Below are 20,417 nucleotides of genomic sequence, written 5' to 3'. Positions count from 1 at the left end.
TTCATCATCTGATATGGATCGCGAAAGGTTCACTGACTCAATATTTATTTGGCCTCTAGTTTGATACAATGACCCATAAGAATTGCTATTCAGTAACAGAATTATTTCCATCTTTGCAGTAGATGTAATTAAAAACTGAGTTATTATAGGAACAAAAGTGATGATTGACAAATTGTAAATTTCCTTGCATATATACGGTTCCTTGACCATTGGAAAACTCATTTTCGAGCGATAAAAAGGAATAGTTATCTTTTTCATAAAAGTAAATAGCAAATCTAGACAAGTCTTTAAAAATTGATTTATAAATGAATGCATTTTCTGTAGCAGGAATGCGTCGATTTATATCAGTGACAGGAACTGGGCATGGAAAACTAAAAAATCTTTCCGATATTTCATTAAAATTTGTTTCCAAAAAAATTGTCTAGATATTATCACAAAAATGATTTAAAATATTTTATTTATGAAATTATATGGCAATGATTGTGGTTGTTAGATGCTATATCATAAAAGATTTCTTTTTTAATCTATTTGCTGAAAATAAAGTACCACAATTTCAAAATTTCGGGTCCAAATCTTCAGAAAATTCTGGACCTGAGATTTAGTGAACAGTATAATTATAAGAGGTTTCCTATAGAAATAATCAAAATTGGTACTTAAAGGATAGCTGTGTTATAAGTATTATTTTTTAGTAAATAATGCAGGACAAAATAAACAAGAAAATATTAGGTTATAAATTGATCTTAATGCACTTGCATGATTATTTAAGCGGATCTTAGATACTGAGCATAATATGTAGTTAATATTGAATGGAGCAGTGAGCATTTCAGACATATATATCTGCCCTCCAAATTCGTTGAATGTTGTCTTTAAGTCAGATATTGTTCAATTGATATATATAGAAGCTTCTCCATAAGTAGAAAAATATGCCCCTATTCCATCTTGACAATTCCCTTTGAATATGCAATCTTCGATATCAAGTCTACAGTTAGAATCGCCCGAAATACAAACCACGCCAGCGCTTGAACTCATTTGAGTATTGTTTCTGATATTGGATTTAATCAGATGGGCACTTGTCGAAGTAAAACGAATCGTTACAGAATTTCTCGCAAGACATGAGTCAATGAAACAACAGCAAGCATTTACTAAATTAGATACTTCGTAGCAAAGGATAGCCGGTCCTTCATCACAAACGCATCGAGAAAAATTTATTGATTCGATTTTAATTTGTCCTTGCATTTGAAATAAACCACCTGCAGAATCTCTATTATAGCCTGTGATAGATCCATGCGTTACTGTACTATTCACAAACGCACTGAAAATGAAATTATTCTGTGAATTATTGAAAGAGATGAAGCGGTTATGAACGGCATGTGAGTTACCTCCAATATAGACGGTACCATAACCGTTGGAAAACTGGTTTTCTTCTGATAGCAAGTAAATGTCATAGTTAATAGCATAGTTTGATAAATCACTAAAAAGACATTTATAAACAAATGCATTTGCGGAATCAGGTGTATTAGGATTAGTGCCAGTAATATGATCTGGGCAGGGAACACCAAAATATTGTGACCAAATTTCAGCAAGATTAATATCCAGGAGAAGTTTTTGGCTATTATCTTGAAACTAATGTTTCCTAACGCATTTTTATTCATATTATATCATTTCAAGCAAGTAGTTTTTATTAGTAACAAATTTTTGATGCAAACAATAAAAACTAAAACTGGTTATTCAATAGTAATAAAAATTCAAATTTGGAAATCTTTAAATAACTGGCATTTACTTTGAACTTCCCAAAATACTAGATCTATATATATATATATACACATTACCTATGATTTATATGTAATATAAAAAGTTACTGTGAAAAGTTAATAATTTCAATTGGGATATTGTCATTTTTTAGTTATTAATGCTTGGCAAAATAAGATGCAACGTAAAAATGCATATAATGAAATATGAACTTTCGGCCTACTCTTCTTTAAAGATGTTTTATCACATATAAAAGGATTATTTACTAAAAAATTATTTTCAAATGGGTTTGTTTTCATATCCGACATATCTATTGTATATCCACTTGTTGAATTTGAATCGGATATTGTGTGGTATATATATATTTGGGCATTCTCATCTGTAGAGAAATATGGTGCATTGTTATTTTGACAGTTGTCTTTTAGAATGCAATATTGTATATCAATTCTTGCAGAATATCTTTTAGCATAAATAATTCCCCCTTGAGTAGTTTCTTGTGTATTGTTTATAATATTAGATTTTATCAATTTGGTATAAGTAATTAAACCTATATTAACGATACCATATTGAGTTGCATTGCATGAATCGATATAACAACCAAAAATACTATTATTTAATTTAGTATTTGACAAAATGTATCCATAACATAAAATAGCTGCGCCCTGAAATGCTTTGCATCTAGAAAAGTTCATTGATTCTATATTTGCTTGTCCCAAATATTCAGTCAATGTACCTATTTCTGGGTAAATGTTGTTGAAACTGAAAATAGATCCTTCTGTTGCTGTACTGTTTGCCTTAAAACAGTAAATGAAACCTTGATTCATGTTATTGAAAGAGCAAAATCGATGATTAACAATTTTTGAGTTGCCTTGGATATATATGGTACCTTTACCAATCGAAAACTTGTTTTCTTCTGATAGTACATCATAATCGCCGCTATCGAAATAAATCGAATAATTTTGTAAATCAAAGAATAAGGATCTGTAAATAAATGCATCACCTGCATCAGATATATTAGGATTTATACTAGTGATTGGTATTGGACAGGGAAGACTATAATATCTTTCCCAAATATCATTAAAGATGGTTTGCATTTGAAAACTATGCTTATTCTCTCGAGTTCAATGCTAATTATTGACAATATTTACTTCTGAAAACATATTGCCAAATATATAGTTGCTAAATTGGATTCCTTGAGGTCAAGGAATAAAAATAAGGTTATCGGATATACGAATGTTGATCGTCGTTCGATATAAAATTAAGGTTAATCAAATTATTACAGAAATACATTCGTCAGACTTTAGAATGAAGGAGTTAGGATGTAAATTTGAAGAAAAGTGATAAAATTTTGTAAAATACTTAGCACAAATTGCTTAGTCATGTTGGAATTTGTTGTAGTAGGCTGAGAAGATTTTGCCAAACTGGAAGCAAGCTTGGAATGGTTTGCTTGTGCCTGGATTGGTGAGTTTAGGGCTCTGAATCTCCTTGTATGCAATGATGTCCCAGTCGAGAACTGGCTCAAAGTATTGGATTGTGAAGTATGTGAAAATATAGCTGTCGACCTTGTGGCAGTTGAAACACTGAAGGTCGTTGGTGTATATGATTGTTGCTCTCATATCTGATTTGATCTTGAAAAATTCAATTCAGGCTGAAGGAAAGTTCCAAATAAAAATTTAGAAATAGAAAATACATAATACTATGCAATTTGTTCTGTTATAATTAACTACTTTGATATTCATACTACCAATAGATAATTTGTTTTCTTCTAATTTACATTTTTTATTTTTTAGTTAATAATGCTGGACAAGCTAAAGATGGAGAAGTGATTGAAGATAATGAATCATAAGTTTCGGGTTGAAGAAAAATGACATTACATGGAGAATTTATAGATCAAATGTTTTCAAAATTGCTTGTGTCCATTTGCGATATATCTATTGTTCCTCCATCTTCATTTACAGTTTTTAAGTCTGATATTGTTCTGATGATATAAATGCATGCTTCATATCCTGTACCGAAATATTTTCCATAACTATTTTTGCAATTTTCTTTAAAAATACAATCTTCGATATTAATTTTATAATCAGAAGCTCCAAAAGCGAAAATAATTCCATAACCATTGTCCATATAAGTATTATTTATGATGTTTGACTTCATTAATTTAGCTATTGAATTAGAGATGGATATTGATGAATAATATGTTGCATGGCATAAATCAAATAAGCAATAACTTATATTAATTATATCTAAAACTGCATTAAAATAAATAGCTGCGCCTTTGAAAGATTGGCATTTTGAAAAATTCACTGATTTAATGTTTATTTGACCTTGAAGTTGATACAATGTGCCTGTATCTCTATCATTGAAGCTTGATATAGAACATTCTGCTGATATACTATTTGGATAGGAATTGGAAATAAACTTATTATCTGAGTTATTAAATGAACAAATACGATGGTGTACAACTTGTGATCTACTATAAATATAAATGGTGCCTTTACCGTTAGAAAACTTGTTTTGTTCTGATAATATATAAAGGTTATCTTTGTTTTCAAATTTATATGCATAATCTAGCAAATCAGTAAAAACCGATTTATAAATGAATGCATTATCCGAATTGGATATGTCCGGATTTGTATCGGTAACAGGTGATGGACTGGTTTCTTGAAAATATTTTTCCCAAAACTCATTACAGATTGCTTCCAATAGATACTTTTAGTGGTTTCATCAAGGAAATTATTAAAAATTGCAAGTATATGTTTATGATATCAACTCGCAAAAAAATTTGCAGCTAAATATTATAGCTTTTTTATAAGAAATAAAATATTTTATTTATAAAAAGTGACATAATTAATAAAAGTCATATCTTGATTAAAAAGAGAAAAAACTCCTTTAAAAAATTTACACTTTTCTGACTTTTTCGGGGGTGTGAAGCGACCCAAAAAATGTCGGAAAAGCTTATTTCTTTTAACAGCATTTGAATCAAAAATAGTCGTATTCAATAGAATTACAATTTTTCATGTGATTTTTTCCCTCAATTTTTGAAAGGGTCAGCGCGAAAAATTGATTCTTTTGATCTTCAATATTAGAGAAAAAAAAGTAAAAAGTAAAAAAAAAAATTAAGAAGTCAAATGTATTTTTTTACAAAAGAAGTCCTTCATCAACATCAGCCCTTGCATTTGTTGATGGTTTTTTATCATCATCGGAGTGCTGCTCGTGGATATCAGCGTTATCCATTGGAGGAGCCTTTTCTGTCTGAATTTCTTCGACAAAGTCCTGAGAAATTGTCTTTGACTCGACAATTCTTGGCTGTGGAGGCAAAGCAGATCCATCCCACTTGTTTGTCGCTCTCTCCATGACGTCGTCGAAGTTGAGTTGGAGCACTTCTTCGCGTGTGAACTCCTGGACCTCCAATCCGACCTCTTCGATGGTCTGGTAGCCTCGTGTGTTCTCTTTCCTCAGTCTGAACAGGAAAATGACTCCATAAACCATGGCGCAATTTATGATATCAGTGATGAGTTCGGAATATGCGTCTGGAAGTGGGAAGAAAGTGAAGATAATGTGTTGGGCAAGGAATAATCCGAAGTATCCAACAATAATATACAACATAATCGTATATAACTTCATCTTCCTCACCAAAGGAGTTGTAGATGGGTCTATTCCTTGTTCGGCAATGACGTACATGTGGGCGCGAACAGTTAAAACGGCTTCGTTGACTCCGAACATGAACATTCTGAAATATACGCAAAATGCAATGGCGAAAATGACCATAACAATGACAGAATATGAAAGACTTGAGATATAGTTGAATGCCATTAAGGAAGCATTGATAACTGCGGATAATAAAACAATTAAAATCATATTCTTGACAGAAAATGAAGAAGCGAGGTATCCGTAGCCTTGTGAAACGAAGCTGAGGCCGGCCAAAAGAAGGAATTGCCAAAGGAATCTGAAAACAATATGAGATTCTGTTGCTCCTGTTTCTGCATCAGATTTATGGAAGTGATGGTAGTAGAAGGTGTCGACAAAGATGTAGAGGAAGGCAAAGAAGATAGTAATGGTGTAGAAAATGTGAAGAGCGGATGTTCCTCTGAAATTAAGGATCCAGTTAATAACCCAGTAGATCATACCAATGCCGAAGAATACCGTCATGATTGGCTTCCCGTAAATGCATGGCTGTAAATCTGTTGAGAGAAGTGAATTTGGATTCGAAAAATTAACATCAAGAAGGTAGTTTGATGCTGATCCGGCACAGTTTGTAATGACTGTAAGATAACGGCCGGCTTGATCAACGGTCATATTTGTATTGGAAGCTTGATTATAAACAGGTTCAAGTGTGCTAAGGTGACAAACGGACATTAAGTCTTCACAATATGATTTCTGTGACTGTGTGAAATTTTTGAACTCATCTAATGTGCATAACTGGAAGAGAAATGTTGTTGATTGTGAAGCATTTGTAATCGCGGCAGAAAACTTTCCGCCTTTCTCATATCCATAAGAATATAGGACAATGGAGTTGCCTTCAACATTAACTTTAGCACGTTGGCGGTATAAAAGTAAAATTGGAAGCATAAAAAAATTTTTGAAACCTTCCGATCAAAAAAAAATTCATTGCGGTACAATCATGAAATTTATAATGACGATAGGTGGCACTTTTTTAGGAAACTGGTTTTTAAAATATATTTGTTTAATGAAAAATATAGAATATAGAAGGAAAGTGCTTATATTTACCCAGCCTTTATTCAATGAAGCGAACTGATAGAGTCCAGATTTCTTCAAATTCTTTTAATTCTGCTGGAGTTACTAAGAATTATAAGATGAGTTAGTAAGAATATTGGTGATATAGATATTCCTGATAAAGAATTACATAATTTTGCTATATTTTGGACTACTTTACTTTAGTTTTTCTGGTATGGTTTTTTATGTTATTTACTAAGAGTGATTTATAATGACTTTTTCACGACCTAAAATATTAACTTTTTGCCATGGAAAATTGGAACATAAAGTTCTAGTGCCAAAAAAATTGAGAGAATGTCAAAAAGATTTAAATACATCCTTACACTTTTTATTAATATCTTTGAGTATTTTGTTTACTAATGGGCTTGAAATAATGTTGCACAACCTTCTTTTTCAAAGAAAAGACTAACTTCATACCTTCTATTCTCTGCTTGTTTAACTACTTCATCTATAATAATAGCATCATTTCGAAATAATCCATAATCAAATGTTAATAGTTCACGTTGACGGAGATAGTAAACTGCACCTCTAAGATAACCTATTTTCAAATAATGTCATAATGTAGCTCTTCTTAATACAGTACTAATATTTGAATCAGTTAAGAGTGATCCATACAAGGGTACTCAATATAATTGCCTTAAAAGTGCTTTTCTGAGGGTGGCCTATCGTCTTTATGGCACCTTGAAACTTCCAAATTCTGAATAAATATTATCACATTTCTCTATAATTTGACCATAAGAAAGACCTTTTGTAGTCTTCTAAGAAACTCAACTGTAAGATGTTCCATTTTTTAATTTTAAACGAGTAGTATTTTTATAAACAGCCGGCCAAATAAGTTCTCAAAAATATTTTTTTCTAAATAGTCAATAAAATTACGTTTTAAGGAGAATCGACTGACATAAGGTTTGAAAAAGGACCTTTAAAGTAAAAGTCACAAATTAATTAAAGGTGCAAAATATTTAGATAAAATTTAAGGTTAAAGGTGTCAAAATTACATGACTCAAGTGTAAATATATCCAAAAAAATTTGATTTATTTTATATAAATGATAATTTGTAATATATCAGTAAATGAAAATTATGAAGTTTCATATAATTTAGAAGAATTTTGTTCAATCACAGGTGATATTGTCAATGAATCAATTAATAAATTATCGTTTTTATCTGATTATGTTATTTATGCAAATTTTTCACAATGTACTAAGCTAACATCAACAGGAACAGTTTTTCAAAACTTAACAAACCTTGAAACACTTATTTTACCATCTTCAATTACAAAAATTGACAGAAAATCTTTTTATAATTGTATAAAATTAAAAACATTAGAACCATTAAACAATGTCAGTTCTATTGGTTATTCTGCATTTTATAATTGTACATCATTAAAAGAACTTCATTGTTTATACTCATTAAAAAATATTGAAACATATAGCAATTATAATGATGATTATTCTTATTATTATTATTCATCATTTGTTGGAAGTTCTCTTGAATATTTATTTGATTTAAATAGTTTAGAAAATATGCCACACCATGCATTTTATAATTGTTGTAATTTAATTATGTTAAATGGTCTAAATAATTTAACAAAAATTGAAAGTTCAGCATTTTATAATTGTTATAATTTAATTAAATTAAGTGGTCTAAATCATTTAACAAAAATTGAATATTCTGCATTTTAAGGTTGCCAAAAAAGTGCGGAAATTAAAAACCGCAGTTTGAGTACTTTCTGAGAGTCTGTTTGTCAGAAAGTATACATTTGTAAACTTTCTGACACTAAAATTTTTTGGTCCTTTCAAAGTTTTTGACAATGTCAAAAAGTATACATCGGGGCTCTCAATTTCCCTCTCAAACGGCGGTTTTTTAAAAACGCTCATTTTTTCATCGACCTTATAATTGTTATAATTTAATTAAATTAAATGGTCTAAATAATTTAACAAAAATTGAAAGTTCAGCATTTTATAATTGTTATAATTTAATTAAGTTAAATGATCTTAATAATTTATCAATAATTGAATATTCTGCATTCTATAATTGTTATAATTTAACATTTAGTTCCGATCTTAGTAAGTTAACAACTATTCGTGATAATGCATTTTATAATTGTTATAATTTAACATTTAGTTCGAATCTTAGTCAATTAACAACTATTGGTAATGATGCATTTTTTAATTGTTATAAATTAGCAACCAGTTTAAATTTAAATAGTTTAAAATCTATTGGAAATTACGCATTTTATAATTGCACATCATTAACAGAACTTCATTGTTTATATTCATTAACATATATTAGTGGATCTTATAAAAATTCACCATTTTATGGAAGTTCTATTGAATATTTATATGATTTAACTAGTTTAGAAACTATTTATATGAATGGATTTTCTAATTGTTTTAACTTAAAAGGAGTTTATAATTTAAGTAATTTAATACTTATTGGTGAATGTGCATTTTATAATTGTTATAGTCTAGTACATATTTCGAATTTGAATAATTTAACAACAATAAGTTCGGAAGCATTTTATAATTGTTATAATTTAATAAATATTTCAAATCTTTATAAATTAAGAACAATAGGTCATAATGCATTTAATAATTGTACATCATTAAAAGTACTTCGTGGTTTATATTCATTAACATATATTGAAATTTATAAATATTGTATTTTTCCAGAAGGTTATTGTAGTAGTCATCCAGATCAATATGAATATAATTCATCTTTCTCAGGAAATTCAATTGAATATTTATATGATTTAAAAAGTTTAGAAATTATTCCACATCGATCATTTCAAAAATGTAATAGCATAATAGGACTTTATAACTTAACTAAATTAACAAAAATTGAGAAAAGTGCGTTTTCTTACTGTAAAAATTTAACAACTGTTGAAAATCTTAACCCTATATTAACAATTGAAGATGCTGCATTTTATAATTGTAACAATTTTAAAGGACTTTATAATTTATTTAATTTAACAACTATTGGTAATTGGTCATTTTACGGTTGTAATAATTTAATGGGACCTTACAATTTATTTAATTTAACAACTATTGGTAATTGGTCATTTTACGGTTGTAATAATTTAATAGGACTTTACAATTTATTTAATTTAACAACTATTGGTAATTATGCATTTTCTGGCTGTAATAATTTAATGGGACTTTACAATTTAACAAAACTATCAAGTATTGGTGGAAGTGCATTTTATAATTGTTCTAATTTAACGACTATTGAGAATCTACAAAATTTAATATCAATTGAATACAGAACATTTTATAATTGTTTCATCTTAGAAAATATTTCAAATTCCTTTAATTTAACAAGAATCGGATCTGAAGCCTTTTATAATTGTTATAATTTAAAAAATATATCAAATCTTAATAATGTCACAACTATTGGCTATTCTGCATTTAATAATTGTACATTTATAAAAGAACTTCGTTGTTTATATTCATTAACTAATATGGGAATTTATAGATCTTTTTCACCATTTTATGGAAGTTTTATTGAATATTTATATGATTTAAATAGTTTAGAAGTTATACCAGATTGCGGATTTTATCAATGTAATACTTTAAAATGTTTATACAATTTAACTAAATTAAGAAATATTGGAAATTATTCATTTTATAATTGTTTTAATTTAACAGATTTAAATTACATTTCTCAAATATTTGCAATCGGAAAATTTGCATTTTATAATTGTTATAATTTAACAACACTTATAAATCTAAACAATTTAATAATTATTGAATCTTATGCATTTTATAATTGTAATAATATAGTTAACATCTCAAATTTGTATAATATATCAATAATTGGTTATTATTCATTTCAGAATTGTCATAATTTAAGAAATATTTCTACTTTGTATAATTTAGCAACAATAAACTATAATGCATTTCAAAATTGTTCTAATTTAATAAATATTTCAAATCTTAATAATTTAAGAACACTAGGTTATTCTGCATTTTATAATTGTACATTGTTAAAAGAACTTCATTGTTTATATTTATTAAAAAATTTTGAATTATATTATTCGGATGAAAGTTTTTATGGTTCACCATTCAAAGGAAGTTCAATTGAATATTTATACGATTTAAATAGTTTAGAAAATATACCAAATTATGGATTTTATAATTGCGAATGCATAAAAGGACTTTATAACGTAACAAAATTAACAAATATTGGAAATTATGCATTTATAAATTGTTATAATTTAAAAGATTTAAATGATATGTCTCAAATACTTTCAATTGGGCAATTTGCATTTTCATATTGTAGAAATTTTAATGGAATCTTAAAATTCCATAATAGTGTTAATATTTCTCATTCTGCATTTTCTAATTGTGAGAAATTAAATGGAATTTTAGATTTTCATAATAGTGTTAATATATCTCAATATGCATTTGTTGGATGTGTATCTATCAAGGAAGTAGTATTTCGAGGATCTAATATTTCAGTTCAATCAGAATCATTGTCAAATGTTAAAAATATAACAATTTATTATCCAGTAATATTAAATTCTAAAATTGTTAATAACAAATTAAGCATTGATATTTATTATTATGGGAAAGAAGTTCCATCAAATGATATTGAAACAAAGAATTTAATTTATTCAATTGTTTCTAATGTATATGTTCTTTGTGATTACAAATCAACACAATTTTATGGACATGAAGTAACATATTTAGCATGTAATATCAATAAACTTACTCAAAATAAACTCAAAAACGATGTTTTTAGTTTGAAATTTATTTTGTTATCTTTTGAATACAATTATGATATCATTAGATAAATATTTAATTTTTATTAACAAATATTATCACAGAATTTAACATTGATGTTAGAGAGAATGAAATTAAATTGCAATTTATTTCTATTTTTGGAAACATTCACGGATTTTTCTAATTTTTCCCCCTTATAGCAGCGCTTCGCGCCACTTGGTGATATATAAATATTTAGTACAAATGTATGAGAACTTTTTGAGACTCTGTTTGCCAGAAAATATACATTTGGCCTTTCAAAGTTTTTGACATTGTGGGGGTTTTGTCAGAAATTTCTCAATTTTCTTCTCAATTTTTTTGTCAACCTTATTTGAAATTACCACTTTCTGACATTCTCTCGATTTTTTTGACACATAAGCTTTCTATTCTTGGTCATGGGAAAGTAAATATAAATCACTATTTATTACCTAATATGGCTGCTATACTTTTCTGCTATTAAAATAAAGATATATTGATTTTTTTTTCATAGCATGTCAGAAAGTGGTAAGTACACCCTTAAGAATCAAAAACCATTTCTAAATATGTATTCCTCACTTTTAGTTAGCTTTATTTCGAAATATGTATTCCTCAATTTAAATGCTTTTCGAAATGTTTGTTCCTTATCTGGTGAACGATGTCTTAATAAGACCTCAGATGTGGAAATAAGTCAACAATTAGCATCTGGCTATTGAAAACTATCTTCATAGATTGTTTGTAACATTCTTTGGAGTCTTTGTTCCCCATATGAGGTTGATGATTCTCTCAAACGACTAATGATCGACTATAACTAATGCACTTATTATGGAACAGATATTTTTGATCATTGTATGTATTTTTCGCAGAAATATGACGAAATCTCAAAAACTATATCTTCAATAACAGATCAAATGATGAACAAGCGTATCATATGTGCCACATCCATTAGTTAGAATTATTCCGAATTATCTGTAAATCTCAGAAAAATTAGAAATGTAGGACAGTGATTTACTCTATTATATTTGATTCATATTATTAATGGCATGATTATCGATCTAAATCGAAATACCTGTTAACCGGGAAGATACGTTTTTCCCGAAAAATAATCGTCTTATGACAAAAGCAATGTATTTCGAATTTAGTTAACATGCCATTTGTGCTAATTATAAATGAGTTATTTCTGGATTGATCTATTTTTACACCCATCATCTAATATCATCTTTTTTGAATCATTTTATATAAAATTAATCTATTCTAAATTATAAAAAATGCCAATGAATTGATATTTTTGTGAATCCAGGTAATAATATTGTTTTTCATAAGTAAACCAGTTATATATATATAACAGATTCATACTAATCTAGTTTTGATTCAAAATCATGAGCTATTAACTATCATCCACTAATTATCCTTAATTTTAAATTAATGTTGAATAATTAAGAAAAAGATACATAGAATATATATAAAATATGGAAGTACTGATGGGTTATATCTAAAATACTCTAGAATCAAACTTAATATTATCAAATGAGATTTTATACTTAAAACCACTGTAAAACATTATATTACATTACAAATCTTTAACTAAATACAAATACTCATATTAGGGAAACACAGCGTCTTTTACTCCTTTAATATTATATAATTTTTTATTTTATTATATTTTCTTATTTACTTCACATAACATATAATTTTATAGTATGTATAATGAAATTTTATCTTTGCCAATTCTGTTATCATGAATATGAACAATCAATACACATCAATTTAGAGTTATGAACTAAACCAATATTGTGAAATGAATTACAACAACAAGTTATATAAAATATTCTAGATTTACATTGTAAACCAACATAATCAAATTATATAATCTTATATAAAAAATAAATATCTTTCATCTGCCTGGATCTAATAACCTCAAGGTATGCTCTGATTAATTACATACATAAATTAGCACAAAAGCAAATATTTCGAATTTCCAGGTGTCTATCGTCATGATCGGAACGATTTTCGGGAAAAAAAGTCATAAAACGATTATTTTTCGGGAAAAAAGTATCTTCTCGTCTTTTTATAAAATATCGATTTTAAGGAGAATTGACTTCCATAAGGCTGCGAAAAAAATACTTTTAAAGTAAAAGTCACAAATTAATTAAAGGTGCAAAATATTTAGATAAAATTTAAGGTTAAAGGTGTCAAAATTACATGACTCAAGTGTAAATATATCCAAAAAAATTTGATTTATTTTATATAAATGATAATTTGTAATATATCAGTAAATGAAAATTATGAAGTTTCATATAATTTAGAAGAATTTTGTTCAATCACAGGTGATATTGTCAATGAATCAATTAATAAATTATCGTTTTTATCTGATTATGTTATTTATGCAAATTTTTCACAATGTACTAAGCTAACATCAACAGGAACAGTTTTTCAAAACTTAACAAACCTTGAAACACTTATTTTACCATCTTCAATTACAAAAATTGACAGAAAATCTTTTTATAATTGTATAAAATTAAAAACATTAGAACCATTAAACAATGTCAGTTCTATTGGTTATCATGCATTTTATAATTGTACATCATTAAAAGAACTTCATTGTTTATATTCATTAAAAAATATTCAAACTTATTATTATAATAGTGTTACTGATTCACCATTTTGTAGAAGTTCTCTTGAATATATATTTGATTTAAATAGTTTAGAAATTATACCAAATCATGCATTTTATAAATGTAATAATTTAATTAAATTAAGTGGTCTAAATAATTTAACAAAAATTGGATATAATGCATTTTATAATTGTTATAATTTAATTAAGTTAAGTGATCTAAATAATTTATCAATAATTGAATATTCTGCATTTTATAATTGTTATAATTTAACATTTAGTTCCGATCTCAGTCAATTAACCACTATTGGTAATGATGCATTTTTTAATTGTTATAAATTAGCAACCAGTTTGAATTTGAATAGTTTAATATAGGGTGTCCAAAGGTGTGTTTAGCACAAACCTGAATACTGCGAATAGAAATAAACAAGTTACATATATATAAAGTTTATTTAAATATAATCACCATTGGATTCAATCACGCGTTCGCAGCGATCGATCCAGGCTTGAAAGACACGCTTTAAATCATCATGAGAAAATTGCTCAAATTGCTCTCTTACAAAATTTTCAAGATCATCTGGACTCGCGAATTCGCGTCCTTCAGCTCTCTTTTTTAGCGTGCCGAATAAATAAAAGTCAGAGGGTGCAATATCAGGTGAATAAATCGGGTTTGGAACAACTTTGACATTGTTTTCCACCAAGTAATTCATTACCTTATGACTTTTGTGAACTCTTGAATTATCAAAATGAATTGCAAACTTTTGTTTTTGTTGTTTGGATTTCTCAAACTCATCAGAATTGATAATTTGAGTAAGAACATTGTCAATTAGATACTGAGCATTCATCGTATTAGGTTTTTGAAGAATATCAATTGCGATGATGCCATTCACGCCCCAAAAAACCGACAACATCATCATTGGTGTGTCAATTTTTTTCTTCGGGAATGTTTGCGGATTTTCATCCTTCGGGATCCACATGATTTTGGCTTCTGTTGCATATTGAAACCAAGACTCGTCCCCTGTTACTAAAAAGCGAAACTTCTTGGATTGATACGCACCCAATATAGAGAGGAGCTCTTTCGAAGATTGGACTCTAGATTTTTTTGAACTGAATTAAGGTTGTGCGGAACCCAACGTGTATACGCTAGTTTGTAGTTCAAATAATTGTGCAGATAATAACTGACTGTTGTACGTGGTATCTTTGTCATCTCCTCTATCCTTCTGAGTGATGCTCTTGGGTCTTTATCTAGCGCTTGAAGAATTGCTTTGATTTTTCTTTGATCCGGCATTTTTTGTCAATTTTTATGATGGGCGCCTTTTTGTTCATGAAGTGATACATCCTAACATGATACGTTACAGTGGAATAGCTAGGAGCATCCATACCGAAGCATTTTACCAATGTCTCGTAGATTTTTTTACAGTCTTTGCATTTTTTTGCAAGAGCGAGGATGTTTTCTTTATGATTCATTAAAAAAATGAAAAAATCCCGCCAAAATTTCCCGCGAAACCGCCTCTTGTCTCAAAATTCATTTTATATCCCGGCATGGCGCCAAAATACAACATACTCATCATATACATATATTCATATTTTTTATTATATATTTATAATCAGCATATATCTCCTTTAATAGTCTCATATAGAGCGCTGTGCTAAACGCACCTTTGGACACCCTATATCTATTGGATATAACGCATTTTATAATTGTACGTCATTAAAAGAACTTCATTGTTTATATTCATTAAAAGAAATTCATATATATAGTGAATATAAATATTCACCATTTTATGGAAGTTGTATTGAATATTTATATGATCTAACTAGTTTAGAAAATATTCCAAAATATGGCTTTTATAATTGTTCTAACTTAAAAGGAGTTTATAATTTAAGTAGTTTAATAAATATTGATGTATCTGCATTTTCTTATTGTTCAAATTTAATAACTATTGAAACATTTGATAAATTAAAAACAATTGGCTTTTCTGCATTTTATAATTGTTATAGTCTAGTAAATATTTCAAATTTGAATAATTTGACAAAAATTGGATCTAATGCATTTTATAATTGTACTTCATTAAAAGTACTTCGTGGTTTATATTCATTGACAAATATTGAACTTTATAAATATTGCGGGGTTTCTTCAGATGTTTATTGTAGGGCTTATAATGATTATGCATATAATTCATCTTTCTCAGGAAGTTCAATTGAATATTTATATGATTTAAATAGTTTAGAAATTATTCCACATCAAATATTTGCAAAATGTAATAGCATAATAGGACTTTATAACTTAACTAAATTAACAAAAATTGAGTATAGTGCATTTTATAACTGTAAAAATTTGACAACTGTTGAAAACCTTAATAATTTATTAACAATTGAAAATGGCGCTTTTTATAATTGTATCAATGTTAAAGGACTTTATAATTTATTTAATTTAACAACTATTGGTAATAGTACATTTTATGGTTGTAATAATTTAATGGGACTTTACAATTTAACAAAATTATCAAGGATTGGTGTAATGGCCTTTTTGAATTGTTATAATTTTACAACTATTGAAAATCTACAAAATTTAATAACAATTGAAGACTGGACATTTTATAATTGTTATAATTTAAAGGGTATTTCAAATCTTAGTAATGTCACAACTATTGGCAATTCTGCCTTTTATAATTGTTATGATTTAAAGAATATTTCAAATCTTAATAATGTCACAACAATTGGCCATTCTGCATTTTATAATTGTAAATTATTAAAAGAACTTCATTGTTTACATTCATTAAAAAATTTGGAAATTTATAGTTTTTATCATTATTCACCATTTTATGGAAGTTTTATTGAATATTTATATGATTTAAATAGTTTAGAAAATATACCAGATTACGGATTTTATGAATGCAAGAACTTAAAATGTTTATATAATTTAACTAAATTAACAAATATTGGAAATTATGCATTTAGAAATTGTTTTAATTTAACGAATTTAAATTATATTTCTCGAATAACTTCAATTGGAAAATCTGCATTTTATAATTGTTATAATTTAACAACTATTAAAAATCTAAACAATTTAATTGTTATTGAAGATTATACATTTTATAATTGTTATAATTTAGTAATCATCTCAAATTTGTATAATTTATCAATAATTGGAAATTATTCGTTTCAGAATTGTCAGAATTTATTGAATATTTCCTCTTTGTATAATTTAATTTCAATTGGAAATAATGCATTTGATAATTGTTACAATTTAATGAGTTTTTCAAATCTTAATAAATTAGCAACTATTGGCGAATTTTCATTTCAGAATTGTCATAATTTAAGAAATATTTCTACTTTGTATAATTTAGCAACAATAAACTATAATGCATTTCAAAATTGTTCTAATTTAATAAATATTTCAAATCTTAATAATTTAAGAACACTAGGTTATTCTGCATTTTATAATTGTACATTGTTAAAAGAACTTCATTGTTTAATTTTTAAAAAATTTTGAATTATATTATTCGGATGAAAGTTTTATGGTTCACCATTCAAAGGAAAGTTCAATTGAATATTTATACGATTTAAATAGTTTAGAAAATATACCAAATTATGGATTTTATAATTGCGAATGCATAAAAGGACTTTATAACGTAACAAAATTAACAAATATTGGAAATTATGCATTTATAAATTGTTATAATTTAAAAGATTTAAATGATATGTCAGTAGTAGTATAGGTGGGACTTTGTGACGTATTTTGTAAACGTAAGAATTCATACAATATCGAGCGATTTTGTATCATTATTTTAACATATTATTTTTAAAATAATTTATTTTTTTATTCTTACATAAATGACCCAACAAGTAAAACCAGATAAAATAGATTATCGAATTTTAGAGGATGGTGTTCCTGTTTATATTCAAAGATTTAAAGGGAAGCAATATTATAGAATTGTTTAAATCCTGAATGGAATCAATGGAGTCATAATCAAAGACCTCATAAACGAGAAGAAGAAATTGAAAAATAAACATTCATGTCTCAGAATCAACATAGAACTTTAAGAAACTAATGATTATTTGAATTTATGAAATCAATTATCTGATTTACTCTTTCTTCAATCTCTTCTATTCTTTTTGTTAAATCATCAATTTTCATTAATGAGGTGATTCTTGATTGAGGAATAGATTTCAAACTAACCACTCCTTTTATTTTTGAAATTTTGAATCCATCAACTTTAAACATTTTATTCAATTTACATGTTGTCAATTCTTCAAATAATTTTTATATTAGCATAATAGTCATTAAATTCTTCAATAGATGAAAAAATTTTTATTTCAGTAATTGGTTTAACAACATTTATTTTTTGTTCAACATTTTCACTTATTTCTTCCTCCTCTGTTTCATTTATTTTAAAATCGTTTCATTATCATTAAATAAAAATTAGAATATAAGTGATGAAATATATTTTTTAATTAATATTAAATCAGAAAGGCTGCAGGATTCTTTAAAAAAATTATGGGATGGAATTAAGAAAGCTGCGGGTTGGGTTCATAAAAAGATTATTAAACCCATTGCAAACTTTTTGGCACCAGTAGCGAAAACGGCAGAACTATCATAGGTGGAGTATTAGGTACTAAAGCAGGTAATCCGGCGATGGAGCACAAGCAGGTAACGCAATTGGTGGAATAGCTGAAGGAATACTTAATAAAATAGGAGGTAGATAGTGGAAAAATAAATAAATATTATTTTTATCTTAGTATCGGTTGAAGTCTTGATAAACTTTTTCTCCTTTATTTAATATTTCTCTTATTGGGCAGCTTTTGGCGTTATTGATTCAGCAACGTCACTAATTGCTTCTTTATTCTTAAATATCCAATTTGCTCCTTTCTTCAATGTTCCCAAACTTTATGCGCTCCTCTTTTTACTTTATCCCATAATTTTTTAAAGAATCCTGCAGCCATAGTTGATATTCATTAAAATTAAAAATTCATTTTCATCTTTTAATTTTGATTTTTTATTTATTAATAAATGACGACTAACTATTTGGTGCCAAACACTAAACCGATTAATGGAAATGTATTTCATTCATTCGAAAGATAAATGAAATATTCGCAAAGAATGACGGTAGAAGATATTATAGAGAACTTGAAAGTTCATGCTATGACTCTGATGCTCCATATTTTGATGATAAACAAACTCATTTAAGAATTACAAATCCAGCTCATGATGTGAACCAATTAGGTGACACATATATTAAACGCAAAGTTAAAGCAACTCTAGTTTCAAATAAAGCTTTCACATGTGATGCCGCTTTTAAATGCATGCGTTTATTCGTTGGTTACAAATCATCAAATCAAAGCTTTAAACAATTAGAAGTAGAAACCGAAAGAGGTGATGCCGGTTATCTTCAGATGGATTGCGCCCGTGAATCTTTCGCATTTGCAACATATAAACCAAAATCAGAAAGGAAAGTTAAAAAGTTTGTTCATTCGTTATATAATAATGTTCAAAAATATGATAACTCAGTATGTGGTAAATATATTGACCCTTCAGAAGTTTTCACTAAAGCAAATGAAGAAGTTAATATCACTTTTGATATGATTATTCCGGTAAATGATTTGTTAGCATTTCAGGCGTTCGATGATTATCCTAAATCATTTGGTGAAATCATTCTTAAATATTATGTTTTCAGGGATACTTTAGTATTTTGTCAGGTTGACCCGTTAAGAGTTGCTGATTTACAAAATTACGTTTATGAAAAGATAACTGGTGAAAATTATGAAAAGATTATGAATCATGTTTATAAATATGATCGCAAATTCCAACAAATCGGACTTCCTGCCAAATTAATTACAAGCTTAGCCGCTACATCTGCTGACGCAACAGTTGAAGACGTTATTATTTCATGCACAAAGATGGAAGTTTTAGAGGATAAATGCATTACACCAGGATACGGTTTAATTGAAGAATCAGTTAAAGCAATACACGTTTATTCAGTAAGGAAGATCCATTCATGATTCCAGCTCAACATATTGACGTTCGTTCACTAAATGGAGGTTGCATCACTCCTGAAGGTATCAGCTCAGATTTCTCATACGCTCTTCATAATGTTACAGATGTGTGTTAACATTTCCGAAGAATGCAATGCAAAGAACAGTTTTAGAAAATCCAATGCTTCGAGGTCTTCAGGTCACTATAGATTCCAGAAACTTCCCCGATTAAGCGATGACCACAGTGGGTGACATATTCTTTACACGTATGCTTCAAGCTTCTGATTTAGATGGAGTGAATGAATGTACAGAAGAATACGAGGACTCATTAACTAGACCACTGAATGATGATGGCACGCCATTAGCTAGAACATGGAAAGACCAAACTTCATTCTTATGCACTATTCCAGTTCAACGTGATGGAGCGGGTATATTCTTTGATGGATTAGAAACTTTCAACTCACAAGTTACAGTACAAGCGAAAGCATATCCAATCATTCAGGGTGTAAATGACACTTACTGTTCAAAGGTGACAAATCCTCCTCAGGTTTGGTTTACTAGGACTACGTATTGGACATGGACACCGGATGAAGGTTTGAAATATCAT

The 20,417-nt window shown here is 27.8% G+C and overlaps 2 protein-coding genes and 3 pseudogenes across 5 annotated transcripts, besides 9 other annotated features; 2 read left to right on the top strand and 3 right to left on the bottom strand.

Annotated features, from left to right (window-relative positions):
* Positions 1-661: 661 nt before the first annotated feature.
* On the bottom strand, positions 662-4,555 carry TVAGG3_0348340 (alpha-tubulin binding; the record flags this gene model as incomplete). Its single annotated transcript, XM_001301410.1, has 1 exon — positions 3,123-3,365. One exon carries the CDS (start codon positions 3,363-3,365, stop codon positions 3,123-3,125), a length of 243 nt encoding a protein of 80 aa, XP_001301411.1.
* Positions 4,556-4,865: 310 nt separating this feature from the next.
* Positions 4,866-6,363, bottom strand: TVAGG3_0348330 (lung seven transmembrane receptor family; the record flags this gene model as incomplete). Its single annotated transcript, XM_001301409.1, has 1 exon — positions 4,888-6,318. One exon carries the CDS (start codon positions 6,316-6,318, stop codon positions 4,888-4,890), a length of 1,431 nt encoding a protein of 476 aa, XP_001301410.1.
* A 767-nt stretch (positions 6,364-7,130) lies between these two features.
* Positions 7,131-7,164: a mobile genetic element.
* Positions 7,131-7,164: a terminal%2Cinverted (terminal inverted repeat of Kolobok-1_TV transposon ID:TVAGG3_0013400).
* A 4,417-nt stretch (positions 7,165-11,581) lies between these two features.
* Positions 11,582-11,604: a mobile genetic element.
* Positions 11,582-11,604: a terminal%2Cinverted (terminal inverted repeat of tvBac_53II transposon ID:TVAGG3_0348310).
* Positions 11,605-11,732: 128 nt separating this feature from the next.
* Positions 11,733-11,764: a mobile genetic element.
* Positions 11,733-11,764: a terminal%2Cinverted (terminal inverted repeat of tvBac_53III transposon ID:TVAGG3_0348300).
* A 2,442-nt stretch (positions 11,765-14,206) lies between these two features.
* Positions 14,207-14,234: a terminal%2Cinverted (terminal inverted repeat of Mariner transposon ID:TVAGG3_0348280).
* Positions 14,207-15,507: a mobile genetic element.
* TVAGG3_0348290 lies at positions 14,287-15,411 on the bottom strand (annotated as a pseudogene). The gene has a single exon. A coding segment is annotated over exon 1 (1,125 nt).
* Positions 15,480-15,507: a terminal%2Cinverted (terminal inverted repeat of Mariner transposon ID:TVAGG3_0348280).
* An 806-nt stretch (positions 15,508-16,313) lies between these two features.
* Positions 16,314-17,556, top strand: TVAGG3_0348270 (annotated as a pseudogene). The gene has a single exon. A coding segment is annotated over exon 1 (1,243 nt).
* Positions 17,557-19,231: 1,675 nt separating this feature from the next.
* On the top strand, positions 19,232-20,042 carry TVAGG3_0348260 (annotated as a pseudogene). The gene has a single exon. A coding segment is annotated over exon 1 (811 nt).
* The last annotated feature ends 375 nt before the right edge of the window (positions 20,043-20,417 follow it).

This window comes from Trichomonas vaginalis, chromosome V (assembly GCF_026262505.1).
Source record: "Trichomonas vaginalis G3 chromosome V, whole genome shotgun sequence".
Lineage (NCBI taxonomy): Eukaryota > Parabasalia > Trichomonadida > Trichomonadidae > Trichomonas > Trichomonas vaginalis.
The sequence above is the reverse complement of the archived record's forward strand: the minus strand, read 5'-3'. Positions and strand labels throughout refer to the sequence as shown.